General features: G+C 36.0%; 1 protein-coding gene across 5 annotated transcripts in view; it reads left to right on the forward strand.

Annotated features, from left to right (window-relative positions):
• SEC24B (SEC24 homolog B, COPII coat complex component) overlaps positions 1–18,749 on the forward strand; it is a 99,834-nt gene that overhangs the window by 52,285 nt on the left and 28,800 nt on the right. For 3 of the 5 annotated variants that reach the window (XR_006964239.1, XM_047090619.1, XM_047090621.1), the window contains 3 exons: positions 6,293–6,373; positions 9,935–10,158; positions 17,792–17,976. Coding sequence is in view for 4 of the 5 variants with exons in the window: in XM_047090619.1 (XP_046946575.1) it covers positions 6,293–6,373; positions 9,935–10,158; positions 17,792–17,976 (490 nt within the window). In the remaining variant the exon portion in view is untranslated. The remainder of the gene's footprint in view (positions 1–6,292; positions 6,374–9,934; positions 10,159–17,791; positions 17,977–18,749) is intronic. The other 2 variants (XM_047090620.1, XM_047090623.1) reach the window with 1 other exon arrangement.

Genomic DNA, 18,749 nt, shown 5'->3' on the forward strand with positions numbered 1-18,749 from the left:
ATGTCAACTTGTAAGTTACATAATGTACCTCTTTAAAAAAAAAAAACGCCGCTTTGACTTGTTCTGGCAGTGATGGCATGACCTAAGTAGAATTAATCTAAACATTAAATTTTAGAAAAGTTTGAGTCTTTAGTTCATCTGGATTTATCCAGATAAACTTTTATCATTGATAAACTTTTTTATCAATGATAAACTTTTATCATTGCTTTGCTATTTCAACAAGTTCAAAATAGAGATTTGCATTGGTTCTTTTCTTCTGAAAGTGAATTTTAAAGTTTATTTATTTGTTTTGAGAGAGAGTGAGCAAAGGAGAGGCAGAGAAAGAAAGAATCCCAAGCAGGCTCTGCGTTACACGCTGAGCCTGACGTAGGGCTTGATCTCAAAATGGTGAGGCCATGACCTGAGCTGAAATCAAGAGTAGATGCTTAACTGACTGAGCCACCCAGACACCCCTGAAAGTGAATTTTAAAGTAAACTAGCAGGTTTCAAATTTTTCAATAAATAAAACAGTATTTGTACAAAATTAATACTTTAAAGTTTGTAGATATAGCATTATTATTAAAATTGGCCAAATTTTTAAGCATTAATATTTGATTTGGCATGAAGGAAGATAAGCAGCATAAGTAGTATGTTCCTTAAAGTAATTTGATACGTGTAAGCAATCTTACCTTTCAACTTAATTTTTTTTCAAGAATAATTATTTCTTGATATTTATAAAAGTTTTTCTTGATCAGAGAGAATGCTATGGTATTTTTTTTAACAATAGCTTTATTGAAATACCATAAAATTCACTCATTTAAATTGTACTATTTGGCAGTTTTATATTAACAAAGTTCTGCAACCATTGCTATGTAATACCAAAACATTTTTATCACCCCCAAGTAGAAACTTTCTGCCTTTTAGCAGTCACTTCCTGTTCTTAATTCTTGTACGTACACACACACACACACACGCTTACAGCTCTGGGCAACCACTAATCTACTTTTTGTGTCTAGATTTTTCTATTCTAATATTTCATATAAATAGATTATTTAATATCTGGATTTTTGTGACTGGCTTCTTTCTCTTTAAGGCATGATGTTTTCGGGGTTCATCCATGTTGTTGCATGTATCAATACTTCCTTCCTTTTTATTGCTGAATAATATTTAATTGTGTAGATACATCCCATTTTGTTTATCCATTCACAAGCTGATGGACTTTTGGGTTTCCACTTTTTAGCCATATGAATAATGCTGCTGTTAACATTCATGTGCAGCTTTTTGTGGAGGTGTGTGTTCTCATTTCTCATAAGTGGAATTGCCAAGTCATAAGGTAGCTCTGTTTAACCTTCTAGAAACTGTCAAGGTGTTTTCCAACATGACCGTGCCGTTTTCCAGTCTCATGAAGTTTTCAGTGTCTGCACATTCTTGCCAAAACTTGGGATTATCTGTCTTTTCAATTATAGCCATCCTGGTGGATATGAAGTGGCATCTCATTGTTACTCTGATTCTCATTTCCTTAGTGGCTGATGATGTTGAGCATCATTTCATGTATTTATTGGCTCTTTATCTTCTTTGGAGAAATCTCTTTTTAAGCCCTTTACCCATTTTTAATTTGGTTGTCTTTTTATTGTTGAGTTACAAGAATTCTTTTTATATTCTGGATACTAGACCCTCATCAGATGTATGATTTGCAAATATATTCTCCCATTCTGGGGGTTGTCTCTCTCTTTTTTTTTTTCCCATGATATTGTTTGGAGCCCAAAAGTTTTTAATTTGATAAAATCCAATTTATCTTTTTCTTTTTGTTGCTTGTGGCTTTATTTTTTTTTCTAAGAAATTTTATTTTATTTTATTTTATTTTATTTTATTTTATTTTATTTTATTTTATTTTATTTTATTTTATATATTTAATATATGAAATTTATTGTCAAATTGGTTTCCTCACAACACCCAGTGCTCATCCCAAAAGGTGCCCTCCTCAATACCCATCACCCACCCTCCCCTCCCTCCCACCCCCCATCAACCCTCAGTTTGTTCTCAGTTTTTAACAGTCTCTTATGCTTTGGCTCTCTCCCACTCTAACCTCTTTTTTTTTTTTTTTTCCCTTCCCCTCCCCCATGGGTTTCTGTTAAGTTTCTCAGGATCCACATAAGAGTGAAACCATATGGTATCTGTCTTTCTCTGTATGGCTTATTTCACTTAGCATCACACTCTCCAGTTCCATCCACGTTGCTACAAAAGGCCATATTTCATTTTTTCTCATTGCCACGTAGTATTCCATTGTGTATATAAACAATGTTGCTTGTGGCTTTAATGTCATATTTAAGAATCCTTTGCCAATCCAAGGTCATGAAGATTTACTCCTGTACTCTAAGAGTTGTAGTGCTTACATTTAGGTCTGTGATCCATTTGGAGTTAATTTTAGTGTAAGGTGTAAGGATGGGATGAAAGTCGTGTAACATGAAATTAACCATTTTAAAGTGTATCATTCAGTGTCAGTAGTATAACTGCCTCTATCTGATTCTAGCGTTTTGGTTGCTGTGCAGTCACCACTTCTATCTAGTTCTAACTTTGTGAAGGTATTGAATGGATAGAACTAAACTTTCATCCTACCAAAAGGAAACTCTTTTCATCAAGTAGTAACTTCCCAATTTTCACTTCTCTCAGCCCCTGGCAGCTGGTCTACTTTGTATCTCTGGAGACTTAACCCATTCTGGATATTTTTTATAAATAGAATCATATAATTGTGACCTTTTGTGTCTCACTTCTTTCATGTAGCATGTTTTCAAGGATCATTCACACTGTAGCATGTATCAGTACTTTATTCCTTTGTATAGCTGAAAAATATCCCAGCCATTTTGTTTATCCATTCATCTGTTGATGAATATTTAAGTTTTGGTGTATTGCGGAGGGGAGGGGTGGATTTACTAAACAAAGATTTTATTTTATTATTGAAGAATAGTTAACATACAATGTTATATTCGTTTTAGATGTGCAGCATAGTGATTTGACAATTCTGTACATTACTCAGTGCTCATTGCAATAAATGTAGTCACTGTGTGTCACCATACAGTGTTATTACAGTATTATCGATTATATTCCCTATGTTGTATTTTCATCGCCATGACTGATTTTATTTTATAACTGGAAGTTTGTACCTCTTAATCACTTTCACCTATTTTACCCATACGCCTACCTGCCTCCCCTCTGGCAACCACCAGTTTGTTCTTTGTAGTTAAGAGTCTGTTTTCTTGGGGCGCCTGGGTGGCTCAGTCGGTTAAGCGTCTGACTTCGGCCCAGGTCACGATCTCACGGTTTGTGAGTTCGAGCTCCACATCGGGCTCTGTGCTGACAGCTCAGAGCCTGGAGCCTGCTTCAGATTCTGTGTCTCCCTCTCTCTCTGTCCCTCCCCTGCTCATGCACTCTCGCTCTTTCTCTCAAAAATAAACATTAAAAAAATTTTTTTAAGTGTTTTCTTGTTTATTTGTTCACTTGTTTTCTAGATTCTACATCTAAGTAGAATCATATGCCATTTATTCTCTGATTTATTTTACTTAGCATAATACCCTCTAGATCCATCCATGTTATAGCACATGGCAAGATGTCATTCTTTTTTATGACTGACTAATATTCATGTGTGTGTGTGTGTGTGTGTGTGTGTGTGTGTGTGGTGACATCTTCTTTACCCATTCATCTTATCAGTGGACATTTGGGTTGCTTCTGTATCTTGGCTATTATAAATAATGCTGCAGTGAACATAGGCGTGCATATATCTTTTCAAATTAGCTTTTTGGTTTTGGGGGGTAAATACCCAGTAGTGGAATTTTTGGATTGTATGGTATTTTGGGGTTTTTTTGAGGAACCTCCATACTGTTTTCCATGGTGGCTGTACCAATTTACATTCCCACCAACAATGCGTGAGGGTTATGTCTCCTTCACATCCTGACCAACACCTTTTTTTTTTTTTTTTTAATGTTTATTTTTGAGAGAGAAACAAAGAGCATGAGCAGGGAAGGGGCAGAGAGAGAGGGAGACACAGAATCCGAAGCGGACTCCAGGCTCTGAGCTGTCAGAACAGAGCCCCACATAGGCTTGAACTCAAGAACCGCGAGATCATGACCTGAGCCGAAGTCAGAGGCCCAACCGACTGGGCCACCAAAGTGCCCCTGACCAACACTTTTTGTTTCTTGTGTTTTTGATACTAGCTAGTCATTCTGACTAGTATGAGGTGATATCTCATTGTGGTTTTGATATGCATTTCCCAGCTGATTAGTGATGTTGAGCGTCTTTTCATGTGTCTGTTAGCCATCGGTATGTCTTCTCTGGAAAAAAATGCCTATTCCAGACCTCTGCCCATTTTTTAATCAGACTGTTTTTTGATGTTGAGTTTTTATGAATCCTTTATATAATATTAGCCCTTTACCAGATATAGGATATACAAATATCTTTTCCATTCAATAGTTTGCCTTTTTGTTTTGTTAATGGTTTCCTTTGCTATGTGAAAGCTTTTTATTTTGATGTAGTCCCGGTAGTTTATTTTTCCTTTGTTTCCCTTGCCTGAGGAAACATATCCATAAATAAATTGCTAAGGCCACTGTCTAAGAGATTACTGCCTGCATTTTTAATTTAGGAGTTTGATGGTTTTGGGTCTCACATTTAGATCTTTAATCCATTTTAAGTTTATTTTTGTCTATGGTGTAAGAAAGTGGTCCGGTTTCATTCTTTTGCATGTAGCTGTCCACTTTTCCCAGCACCATTTATTAAGATGTATATTCTTTGTTTTTTTGGTCATAGATTCATGGGTCCTATAAGCGTGGGTTTATTTCTGAGCTCTCTACCCAGTTGCATACATCCGTGTGTCTGTTTTTGTGCCAATACCATACTATTTTTATCAGTGTAGCTTTGTAATATATCTTGAAACCTGGGATTGTGATACCTCCAGGCCTGTTCTTCTTTCTTAAGATTGTTTTGGCTATTTGATGTCTTCTGTGGTTCCATAGATATTTTCAGATTGTTTGTTCTAGTTCTGTGAAAAATGCCATTGGTATTTTGAAAGGGATTGCACTGAATATTGCTTTGGGTACTGGTGTATTGTTTTTTAATGTTTTACTTTCAAACTTTTCAAAACGACCTTATATATCAGCATTCTTTTTTAGTTGTATATTCACAAACACAAAGAACAAAAGGAAGAGCCATCATTTCCCATTCTTAATTAAGAATGACATATATATGCATCCATTTTCTATTTATCACAAAGCATTTAGTTAACATTAGTATCTTCTACCTATTACTTATTTTATAGCCCTTATATTTTCTCAGTTCATATTCACCATCTCATTTAAGCCTCACAGGAACATTAAGAAGCACACATGTAGGGCATTGTTAAAATTGTTCCCATTTTGCAGAAGAGAGTATCAGTACTGACGATTGTCACTTACCCTAAGTTATATAGCAAGTAAAGAACAGAGTCTAAGTAACTTCAGTCATTTGCCTCTAAATCATGTTTTTTGCTGATAATAAAATGTTCCTTTGCAAAAAGCTTTAGCCATTATGCCCTGAGTCAGTATACCTAATTCTCATGGCACCTAAAATTATTCAATGAAAGATAATTATGCATATCTGTTCTTTTTATATCGCAGTTGAAAATTAACCTAAAATGCAGTTTAAACCCCCGTTATAATATTGGTGGTAAGAACTAGGGATCACCTCTCTACCAGATATTTGTCTTAGAGTGAAAGAGCCCAAGATCTCTAATGCAAGAGAGGGACCATGTGAATTTTCAGTTTTATTCATCAGTATATACTCTTGCATATCGCCCTACGATAACTGTAGGCTCAGAATATTTATTGAGTGGATGAATGAAATAAATATATTGTTTATTTTATCCATGTGACCTATCACTAAGTCTCATAAATTGCCACTGATGGTCCCTGTTAATCTCACAGATTTTTATTCTCCAATCTGGAGATATATAAACTAAGGCATAGAAATGCTTGGTAACATGTGAGGTAACAACCAAGCCATAGACTCCTCTTCTAAGAGGTTCCATACAGCTGTGCTGCCTTATAAAAGTCATTAAAATTGACTAAATTATTTTGTTCCACTTGTCAGCTCCATATTCTCCCCACTCTTATTAACATAAGTTTATATATGATTTTTAAATGTCATGAAACATCAGTCATTTTTAGTGTTTACTAGACTCAGGCATTTTCCTAGTTCGGCAAAACATCCTTTTCAACATTGCCAAAGGCTGCTTGCTCTAAGATACATTGTCCCGTTAAACTTAGTAGATGTTTTGGTTTCCTTTCAGGTGTTGACAGCTCTTCTACCACAAGCAGTGCTTCTCCAGTGCCCAACAGTTACGACGCCCTGGAAGGAGGCAGCTACCCAGGTAGTTTATTTTGTGCTTATTTGATGCTTACTGGAAACATTACTGACCATCAGTTGTTTCCAGACATCAACATATATTACACATAATTAGCGGGCTATGTTTTTAACAGAACAAAGAGACATTTTCTCATACTCTCAGCCCTAATTTAGTAGTTTTAATCGTCCTATAACAACTACAAGTGTTGTTTCTGGGAGGCCTAAGAAAATTTATTATTTTATTTTTGTTATGCTCTTTATCTTTTTCCTCTTTCTAAAAGACTTTTAATACTTTAAGTATTAAAGTATTAAATGCTAAGTAACTTTTAATACTAAGTAATTTTCCTCTTCCCTTTTTTATGCTAATAACTTCTTAAGTAAATTTTATATTTCTGTTCTCATGCTTAGGTCCTTGAATTCCTTCCAACTAGCCTCTGAATATAAATAGTCTTTGACTCTTTACTCCCCCTATGGCTCCTGGCTGCCTCCACCAGGTAAATAGATTAACCACTTGGGGCTAGATTTTGGAGGCATTACTTTTAACCATATCTAGAAATAACTTTGGTCATTACAAAGGAATAGGAGTGGTGGATGGTTTTTAAAAAAATGCAAGCTTAGGTTTTATAATTATTAGTCATTTCATTATAATGTCTTGTATTGTGAAATTCCTTTTCTGTCTGTCTCTTACATCACATCTGACTTCTCTCTTTCTCACTTTTTCTAATGATTTGAAACATTAGGACTAACAGGACAAGTAATTTTGCTCTTTTCTTTACTTCTTACCACTTTGGTAATAATCCAAGATGGAGTTTAATTTAAGTTGGAGCACGCTGGACTTAACATACTATCTTGCTATCACTATCCTACAGATTGGTAGAAAACTTTCATCTTCTCAGCTTAATATAGAGTTCCTTTTTAGTATTTCAAGAATACTCCAGTAAGCTACTCGGTCTTTTGTGAGTAGGGATTTTTTTTTTTTTCCCTAGGCATGCACATGTGTCTAAGAAATTATGGACCATTCCAAAAACATTCACCATTATCAAAATATTTTAAAAGAGTAAATTTGCTCACTATAAGGCGAATACTATATGTAGGATCACTATATTGTATACTTGAAACTAATATAACACTGTATATTAACTATACTGGAATTTTTTTTTAACTTTCTATTTAAAAAAAATTTTAAGATGAGTAACTATATAATATTTCATAAGCTTCAAATTAACCTAAAAAAACTAACCTGATTATGAAATGTCAAATGTGGTTTAATAAAAGGTCATGGCCTTGGAGTTTGACTTTGCTTTGTCTGTCTATATTCATTTCCTCAACAATTTTTTTTTATTTTTAATTTTAATGTTTATTTTGAGAGAGAGAGAGCGAGAGAGAGCGCGTGCAAATGCGGGGAGAGGCAGAGAGAAAGATGAGACAGAATCCCAAGCAGGCTCCGTACTGTCAGCACAGAGCCTGGCTCACGGCTTGATCCTACAAACCATGAGATCATGACCTGATCTCTGAGCCACCCAGGGCTGACTGAGCCACTGGCTGAGCCACCCAGGCACCCCTTTTATTAACCAGTCTTAATCTTATTAGGAACTGTGCTTTGACATAAGTGGGTGAACTTGGGCAAGTTTTCTAGCTGTTTATACTGCACCAAAATTAAAGATGTGAACATTTGTAAGAAAATGTATTGAAAATGCTATATGTCAGATACTAGGATAGATCTTAGTACTATAGAAATATATAGTTTTACCTCCTCCCTTTCCTAAAGAAGAGGAGAAGTCTTAGACCTCCATGTTTAGGAATCCAGTTTTTTATTTCTTAGGCTGATGACTGTTACAATGTTAAGAGACCGTTCTACTTATATTCCCTGTGAGGAAGGATAAGCAGGACATGACACTACATAAATGCTCTTGTTCTATTAAGAAATCTGGGAGGTTACCAGAAAGCCAGTAAGCCAGCCCTTGCCTCATTAGCACAAGACGATAGAAGAATATCTAGGAACATATCTTCAAAATGCGAGCCAAGAGATACTGTCAGTAGAAAGATAAGAGTCTTCAAGAATCTTCAAAGAAAAAATATTATTAAATCACATGCTTTTAAGAGCATATTTTTTGCAGAGTCTGGTTGCTGGTGAAGAATGTAATTTTTATAGGAAAAAATAGAGTAAAATTCATGTATACTATATAGATTTTACTTTAAAATAAGACTAACCATATAGCAGCATGTTAATAATGGCATGTGTAGTAGAGTAATTTTTAGGGTGTCTTGTTATTTTTGTCTTTGATGATTAAATTTTCTGCAGTTTTTTCTCAGTGTGACTCAAATTTTAGTTTTTGTTTTGAATTTAAATAAAGGAAGAACATGTATTCACTAAATTTTATTTGGCATCTATTATATACCAAACATTGTTTTAGGAGCTGGACACTATTCTGTACATTGTCTTTCATACTTGTACAGCTTGCTTCTGCAAATAATACAGACTTCTAAGGGATTATGGAAATATCTACCCTTTCCATGGACTTTTTAAATAATGGCAGGGTCAAATAAAAGAGTGTTTGATACCCTTTTTATTGCTTTGTTCTTTTTTCTGCTTCTTAGCCCCAATTCCTGCTGAGAGAATAAAAGTAAAAATAATTATATCATAATGTATTCATTTATAGTATAGTACATTTAGATATTTTATATGGTATATAGTATATTTTATATTTGTGTAAATATGAAGGTCATACCTGTTAGAAATACCAACTGAAGTATTTGTCAGTGAAATGATAGGAAATACGGGGTTTTCTTCTGAATACTTCTGTAAAAAAAAAAAAAAAAGATAAGGTGTAAACACTATATTGTATACTTGAAACTAATTTAAAAAACACTTTTCTGGGGCACCCGGTTGGCTCAGTCGGTTAAGCGTCCGACTTCGGCTCAGGTCATGATCTCGTGGTCTGTGAGTTCAAGCCCCGTGTCTGGCTCAGAGCCTGGAGCCTGTTTCAGATTCTGTGTCTCCCTCTCTCTCTGACCCTCCCCCATTCATGCTCTGTCTCTCTCTGTCTCAAAAATAAACATTAAAAAAAAAAATTAAAAAAAAAAAAACACTTTTCTAATGAATGCAAAAAAAAAAAACAGGATGAGAATACATGAAATAAGATTAGCAAACCACTGGCAGCTATTAAAGCTGAGTGAAGAGGTGTAGGTTCATAATTCTGTTCTATTTCTGTGGATATTTGCAATTTCTCAAAATAAAAAGTTTAAAAAGGCAGGGGTTGGGTGGGTTCCTGGGTGGCTCATACAGTTAAGCATCCGACTTTGGCTCCAGTCATGATCTCGCAGTTCACAAGTTCAAGCCCCGCATCAGGCTCTGTGCTGACAGCTCAGAGCCTGGAGCCTGCTTCAGATTCTGTGTCTCCCTCTCTCTCTCTGCCCCTCCCCCACTCACGCTCTGTCTCTCTCTCTCAAAAATAAATAAAAACATTTAAAAAAATTTTTTTTAAGTTTAAAAAAGGGAAATGCCAAAGATTATAGCTTGCCCAGGAGCCAAGTCTTTATAGAATCCTGATTTGCAGTGCTAACATAATGTTTTTCCCTCTGTTAGATATGCTTTCTTCATCAGCAAGCAGTCCTGCTCCTGATCCTGCTCCTGAACCTGACTCTGCTCCAGCTTCAGCTCCTACTGCTCCTCAGCCTTCAAAAATGGCTAAGCCATTTGGGTATGGCTATCCAGCTCTTCAGCCTGGTTATCAGAATGCTACAGCACCACTTAATTCTGGAGTACCTCCCAGTAGCCCAGTGTATTCTGGATTCCAGCAGTATGCTCAAGTATGTATAAACTTGACATTGCATTTCTGGTGTGCGTGGGTGGCTGAGTCAGTTAAGCATCTGAGTCCTGATTTCAGCTCAGGTCACGATCTCACAGTTCATGGGATCGAGTTTCACGTTGGGTTTTGCACTGACAGCTCAGAGCCTGCTTCAGATTCTCTTTCTCTCTCTCTCTCTCTCTCTCTCTCTCTCTCTCTCAAAATAAACAAACATTTTTAAAAAAGACATTGCATTTCTAAAATCATGAAACTTATCAATTCTAACAAATACCTGGTGATTCAGATGGATCATAGGTACAAATACTGATAAGCCTAGATCAAATATACATAGAATTTGGTTCTAGTTTTGTGTGTGTGTTTGTGTTTGTGTGTACATAGATAGAGATAAAAGGAAATATAAATACCAGATTCTTAAAGAGATTATATCTGGATCAGGATATTAGCTATGATTTTTCTGGCCCTCGTGGTACTTCCATTTTTTAGAGTCTTGCAATGTGCTGGTAATTTTATAATACAGAAAGTAAGTGTTAAGTTTTTTAAAATTCTGTATTACCAAGCTGGCTTTTTCCTCAAAAAAAAAAAAAAAATGACATGGTATAAATGTGATTTGGAAGTTTGGTTCCAATTCTTAGATTAAAGAAATCTTGGGCTGCCTGGGTGTCTCAGTCGATTAGCGTTCTACTTAGTTCAGGTCATGATCTTGCGATTTGTGGGTTCGAGCCTCACAAAGGGCTCTGTGCTGATATCTCAGAGCCTGAAGCCAGCTTTGGATTTGGATTGTGTGTCTCCCTCTCTCTCTGCCCCTCCCCTGCTCATGCTCCCTCTCTATCTCAAAAATAAACATTAAAAAAAAAAATCTTCATAACATGACACATAACTGGTGACAGCCTCCATATACATAAATGCTAATCAGTAGTTATGTTTATTATTAAGTACTGCTGTGACCCATTCTGATATGACCTTTTTTGGAGACACATCTTAAATGCCATATCAATTTAATAATACAGAATAGTAAGTATCTTACATTTATATTTATTAAGAAAGTAAAATATAAGCTAACAACTGAAATGGCAAAAGCATTCTACTTATAATGAAAAAACTGCTCGTAGTAGACTAATCTTAGAGAAATTTCATCTTATGGTCCACTAAGAATAAAAATTAGAGGGAGGGGCACCTGGGTGGCTCTGTTGGTTGAGCATCCGACTCTTGATTTCAGCTCGGGCCATGATCCCAGGGTCACGGGACCAAGCCCTGCGTGTTGGCTCCTTGCTGAGCATGGAGCCTGCTTAAGATTCCCTCCCTCCCTCCCTCTACCTCCTCCCCCCACCTCCTCCCCCTCCCCCTCCCTCCGTCCCTCTCTCTCTCTCTTTCTCTCTCTCTCTCAAAAACCAAAATTTAGGGGCGCCTGGGTGGCTCAGTCGGTTAAGCGGCCGACTTCAGCTCAGGTCATGGTCTCGCGGTCCGTGAGTTCGAGCCCCACGTCGGGCTCTGTGCTGACAGCTCAGAGTCTGGAGCCTGCTTCTGATTCTGTGTCTCCCTCTCTCTGACCCTCCCCCGTTCATGCTCTGTCTCTCTCTGTCTCAAAAATAAATAAACGTTAAAAAACAAAATTTAAAAAAATAGAGGAAATAGGACAATCATGTTTCTGGAATTTAATCGTAGCATTAAGGCACAAAAGGAATAAAGATACTGGGAGAGGCACTGAAGAAATGTGGTTAGTTGGTACACATTTTTCTGCCTTCTGTTCTGTTAGAGTTTCTTTATGACTCTAATGTCATATGAAACACTTTTTAAATCATTATTTTCTGACTCTTGTGCTTTAGACAGATTGCTTCTGGGGGTCATAATATATAATGTGTTTCTACATTTTAATGAGACGAAAACCAAGTTCAAAGAAAGGATCTGGTTCTTAGAGGAAGTTTTAGGGACAGAAAAAAAAAAATTGTAGTGGTATTCCACAGTGACAAAGGAAAAGGTTCTTTGACCAAATCTGGCCTCCTGCCCATTTCTGCAAATAAACTTTATTGGAATAGAGCCACAATCATTCTTTTATGTATTATCTATGACAATTTTGCACCACAGTGGTAGAGTTGAATAGTTGCAGAAGAGATATGCATCTCTTAAAGTTTTTAAATATTTACTACCTGACTCTCTACAGAAAAAGTTTGCTGACCCTTGACATAGAGAATGGACAATATTCTTTTCCCATTTTATTTAGGAGGTTATTTTGGAAGTTAAGAGATTGTCCTTGGAATAAAAGTGAAAATTAATATTTATTATACTAGATTTTTAAAAATAACTTCATTCTATTCTGTGACCCCAGTCCTTTTTATACTCTAGTTCCAGTGCAAGGATCACAGGAGTTTGAATGAAGGGGGCAGAGGCATACTAAAAAGTAACTTGGGTGGCTCAGGTTGGGCATCCGACTTGATTTCAGGTCAGGTCATGATCTCACAGTTTGTGGGGTCCCTGTGTCAAGCTCTGCGTCAGGCTCTGCACTGACAGTACGGAGCCTGCTTGAGATTCTCTCTCTCTCTCCGTCTCTGCCCCTCTCCACATGCACGCACACACTCTCTCTCTCAAAAATAAATAAACATTTTAAATAAAAAATAAAAAGTAACTTGGATTATTAAATCTTGGGGGAAATGAGCATCACAAAGCCAAAGCTTCAGACTTTATACTGTTAGAAAGCATTCACTCCTACCTTTCATCTTTTAAAACTTTTTATTGAACTATAATCTATATTACATTTATGTACAGGTATATAAATCAACATCATACAGTTTGATACATTTCAACAAATTGAACACACGTAACCAACAGCCAGAGTCCTTTGTCATGCCTTTTCTAGTCACTAACCCTCAAGCTAGAATTGGCAACTGTCTTGACTTCTAATACTACACATTAGTTTTGCCTCCTTTTGTTCTTAATATGAGTAGTATCATAACTGTGTATACTCTTGCTGTGAGTCTTTGGCTCAACATTTTGCTTTCTGTGTGCTTGTTCTCATTGTTCATTCTCATTGTTCTCATTGTACAGCACTCTGTTTTGTGAATATACTTGTTTATGTATTTGTTCTATTGTTGATGGGCATCAGGGTAAATTTCCAGTTTGGGGCTATCATGAATAGTGCTGTTGTGAATATTTCCGTTCATGTCTTTTACACAGATTTGTGAATCTAGGAGTGAAATTGCTGGGTCATGGAGTACCCAAACGTTCAACCGTTAATGCCAAACAGTTTTCCAAAGCAGATGTTCCAATTTATACCTCCCATTAGCAGTTTATGAGAGTTCCAGTTACTGCACATTCTTGTGAACACTTGGAATTTTGACTTTTTTGTAGTAATTACCTTCCTTTCATTATTTAAGTGAAGACATTGAGACTCAGATAAGCGAAATCATCTAAGACCAGGCTTAGTCCTGAGAATACAAGTCTTTGCAGTTCAGAATTAAGCATTTTTTTTTTCTCTCTTTAACTGGTAGGGACTTGTGCAGAAAACCAAAGTCAGATTTGATATATGAATCTAAGGAAGAATACAAAGCAGCAATTTAATTTTGTTTAATGTGAATTTAAAATAGGTTTTCGGACCCTAGTGTTTCTGGGCCAATGAACAGTAATGATTTAAATGCACAGTTAGGACATACATTTAAATTCTTACCTATCTGCTAAAAAAAAGATTATACATTTTAATCTAAGATTAACATTATCAAGCTAATTTTAAAAGAAGCCATTTATTTTTAAAGTCCTACTTAGGGGGCGCCTGGGTGGCTCAGTCGGTTAAGCGTCCGACTTTGGCTCAAGTTATGATCTCACAGTTTGTGAGTTCAAGCCCTGCGTCGGGCTCTGTGCAGTCAATTCAGAGCCTGGAGCTTGCTTCGGATTCTGTATCTCCCTCTCTCTGCCCCTCCCCCTCTCACTCTCTGTCTTTCAAAAAGATGAATAAATGGTAAAAAAAAATTAAAGTCCTACTTAGGATAAGAATATCTTTTTTTTTTTTTTTTAACATTTATTTATTTTTGAGACAGAGAGAGAGCATGAACAGGGGAGGGTCAGAGAAAGAGGGAGACACAGAATCTGAAACAGGCTCCAGGCTCTGAGCTGTCAGCACAGAGCCCGACGCGGGGCTCGAACCCATGGACCGCGAGATCATGACCTGAGCCGAAGTCGGACGCTTAGCCATCTGAGCCACCCAGGCGCCCCAGGATAAGAATATCTTACTTTAGCTTTAAGCAACCCTTTATAATGAAATAGAAATGCCATTAAATGTTGTACTTAGTATTAGCCAGTGGTAGGGTTCTAAATTTTTAAGGGTTTTTTTTTTTTTTTTTGCATTTATTAATTTGAGATGACCCTTATTAAGAAATGGGAAACCTCAGTAGTTGGCCTTTGAGGAAGAAAAAAAAATTAAAATTTGTTTTTCAGCCCTGAAATATGATGTTTGAAATGAAAATAAGAATTAGATAAGTATTTTAATGAATATATGAAAAACCAGATGTAATGTTATATAGTGCTTTTTTTTTAGTCAAAAGCTTTTTTTTATTTTTTTTTAAGTTTCTATTTTAATCACGACAAGTGCACTCCTTAATCCCCATCACCTATTTCATGCATCCCCCTCACCCTCATCCCCTCTAATAACCATCAGTTTGTTCTCTATAGTTAAGAATCTGTTTTTTGGTTTGCCTTTCTCTCTTATTTTTCCCCCTTTGCTCATTTTTTTTTGTTTCTTAAATTCCACATATGAGTGAAGTCATATGGTATTTGTCTTTCTCTGAATGACTTATTTCACTTAGCATCGATGGACACTTGGACTGTTTCCATATCTTGGCTAATGTAAATAATGTATTTAGCACTTTTTTTTTTTAACCTCCCCCCTGAAAAAAAAAGACATGATCAACTGTAGAAAAGTGCAGATAAGCACAAAGAGGAAAATAAATACCAAACAATATTCCCACTATCAAGATGTAAACAGCAACACTTGGAGTCTGTCCTTCCAAGTTTCTTGCTATGCACTTTGGGGGAAGAGCTAGGAAAGAAACTGGACATCTAATGGCTTTTTTAAACAAACAAAAGAAGTTGATAAGTAGGGATATTGTTTTAGAAACTTTTTGTTCTTTTCATAGCAAAAGACAAAACCTTTCTATATATCCTTCCTCTGGTAGCTGCATAGTGTTTTATAATCAACCAATTTGCTATTGTTGGGCATAATTGTTAAATTCAACTTTTATATGCATACACACCTTAATGCATCTGTCTCGTTTTCTTAGATGAAATTTCTTCAGGTGGAATTACTGAATCAAAGCACCTAATTTTATAAGACTTTAAAATTTCCACTTATGCATTCAGTAAAAACTTACTGAGTTCCTACTGTGTGACAGCACTACTTTAGGCACTGAGGATACAAGAGGAGCTCAGTAAACAAAACAAAGTTCTTGCTGTCAGAAATTTGTTGGGAGGGGTAGGTTCCCTGGGACAGTAAATAAGTAAATCAATAAATTAATGAGATAATTTCAAATAGTCACAAGTGCTATGAAGTAAGACAAGTTGAAGAAATTGCTAGGGTTGGGGATATAGAATAGATAGTCAGGAAATCCCTCACTGTAGAAATTCTGTTTGAAATACCATTTTAATGACAAAAGCCAGGCATGGAAAAATCTGGGGGTAGAGCATTTCAGGCTGAGGAAGCATACATGCAAAGACTTAAGACAGGAGCAACTGTGATGTGTTGCAAGAATAAAGTCTTGGTATGGCTGGAACTCAGCAATAGGAATAAGATCAGAGAGCTAGGGAAGGACTATCATCGGAAGCTTGGATTTTATCCCAAGTACAGAGGGGAGACAGTGGAGATTTTTTGTAATGGAGTGATACCCGATTTACGTTATTTAGAGAATCATTTTGGCTACTGTGTGAAGAACAGATTATGGATGGAAGTATTTGAAAAGACAAAAATGGAAACAGAGACAAATGGAAGCTTTGCCACAATCACAGAAATGTAGGACTATGCTTTGTTCTAAGGTGGTATCAGTAGAGGTAATGAACAGTGGATGGATAAAAGTTGACTTATTGATGAACTGATTATGATAAGTGAAAGAAAGGAAGACAGCAAGGATAACTTAGGTTTTTGGCAGAGCAACTGGGTATAGGGTAGTGCTTTTACTTTGATGATGAAGAGAGACAACAGGTCTAGGAGTGAGAATTGAGTTGGCCATGTTAAGTTAAAATGCCTGATTACATTTAAGTGTAGATATCCAGTAGGCAGTAAAAGTGTCTATGACTGCCCATTCTTCTATATTACAAAGTCTACCAAGAATTATTTTTTATAAGCAAAGATTTTTTATAACTATTAGTCATTTATGTTTCTTTACTGAAATTCCAGTTCATATTATTTCACCATTATTCAGGTCTTCTGGTTTGTAAAAGCTATCTATAATAAGTATAATAACCTTTTGTCTCATACACATTGTAATTTTTCCTTCCAGCTCGACATTTGTATTTAATTTTAGTGGGGTTTTTTTTGACATTGAAGGAATGTCTAAATTTTAAATAGTCCTATTGTGATTTTTGTTTTAACTTTTGTTTGTGTCCTTTAGAAGATCTTTTCAGCCTTCAGGTTAGGAAATATTCCAGCTATAAATTGTTTTAGTTCTTTGGTTGTTTCAATTTTGCATCTGTAATCTATTTAAGGTTTTATTTTGGCTCATACTGTAAACAATAAATCTCATCCCCCTCCCCACCTCTATAAATAGTTAGCTCTAAGTTCACTGTCATGTATTAAATAATCTATCATTTTTTCACTGGCAAAAAAATTGGGTAGTTTGAGCATTAAAATAAATAATAACTGTAATTCAGTCACTTGGAGTTGATAGAAAGCCATGCATTCATAATAATACTAAATATAACAAAGGTAACAGAAAAAATAAGCAAAGCAAAACAGCATTTTACATTTTTATGGCATCAACTCATTATTCCAAAAATTGATCATTGAAAAACCTTGCAAACATAAGCATGTATGTATTCATTATGCCTTTCTGTATTCACAGAAACCAGATTTTTAATGTTGAAAAACATTGTTGCTGAAAATTTTGTTATGAGGTTTAACTGTACTAATACTGTAACTGTACTAACTGTTAGTTACAGTAACTGTAACTAGTAATTAGTACAGTAACTGTACTAATACTAATACTGTTTTTTCAGTATTTTGTTTTGAGGTTTTTTTCAAGAATGTTTTAAATTGAGCTACCCTTTTAAATCATTCTGTTACCAAGCCAGGCTTAATATTTTCTAATGTTTATTTTGAGAGAGAGAGAGAGAGAGAGTGAGAGTGAGAAGAAGGAGCAGGGGAGGGGCAGAGAAAGGGAGAGAGAGAATCCTAAGCAGCTTCCACGATGTCAGCACAGAACCTGACACAGGGCTCAAACTCATGAACCCATGAGATCATGACCTGGGCGGAAATCAGGAGTGAGACACTTAACCAACTGAGCCACCCACCAGACACACTGCCTCCCCTTTGTTTATGTTTATTAAATTCTTATATTTTCTCACTTAACTCCGAATGTTAAAATCCTGTAATAGAATACATTGTATTCAATTTGATTTTATTGTTCTTTTGTTTGTTTTGTTTTGAATTGTGTTTTTAGCAGTATCCTGGTATGAACCAGCTGTCCTCCAGTCTGGGAGGACTGAGTCTTCAAAGTTCTCCACAACCAGAAAGTCTGAGACCTGTTAACCTCACCCAGGAGAGGAATATTTTACCCATGACTCCTGTTTGGGCTCCTGTACCTAACTTGAATTTAGACCTCAAAAAATTAAACTGTAGCCCAGAGTAAGTATGTATTTTTATGATCTTTAGTAAGTAATACACTTTGTCAGAAATGTTGTTTGAGTTTCAAAACTAGTAAAAGTGATAGGATATTAATTCCTTGACTGGAAGTTTTGTTAATCCAGACTTTTGGATTTTACTTTGTATAGAAGTTCTAGGTCCTGTTCAGTTTAGGTAAAATTCAGTTTAGGTCCTGTTCATGCCTCCATCTCTGTCTCCATTCAGTCCTATTCCCTGTCACCTAATGTGAGGGAATTTTTTTTCTATTTGAGTGAAGGGTTTCAGGAACCCAGATTTAACTATATTTTTCTTAAATTTATTTTCCCTTACTTTTCACCAGGAGTAACTTCTGATGTCTCTTAAAATAAGGTGGAATCTTTAAAAATGTATACCCTTCAATCTTTGCTTGAAAAGGATGCAGACTTCACATATATAATCCCAAGAACAGGTTTAGGTAAATGGTTTATCTCTGAGTTTTCTTTGCCTACTCAGCATAGAATGCAAAGACCATTATCCCCAGGCTTAAGATTTCCTTTTTTGAGTTTTCCTCACCTCATGGAGAAGTTTCACTGACAGTTTGCATCTGGTGGCCACCAAGCCCTGGTGCATCCTCTGGGTAGGTGAGCTCTGTCACTCACATTACAGTACCTTCAAAACTACGAGTTCTGTTCTTGTTTGCTTTCAGTACCTCTTCCTCCTAAGAATAGGATATTTCTCTGCACCTAGATGCTTTTTAGAAAACATCTTTCTGCTCCGGAAATCTCTCCTTCATAAAG

Source organism: Lynx rufus, unplaced genomic scaffold (genome assembly GCF_022079265.1).
Source record: "Lynx rufus isolate CCGP_SWC_20201006 ecotype Redwood Valley unplaced genomic scaffold, mLynRuf1.p SCAF_3, whole genome shotgun sequence".
In the NCBI taxonomy this organism is placed as follows: Eukaryota; Metazoa; Chordata; class Mammalia; order Carnivora; family Felidae; genus Lynx; species Lynx rufus.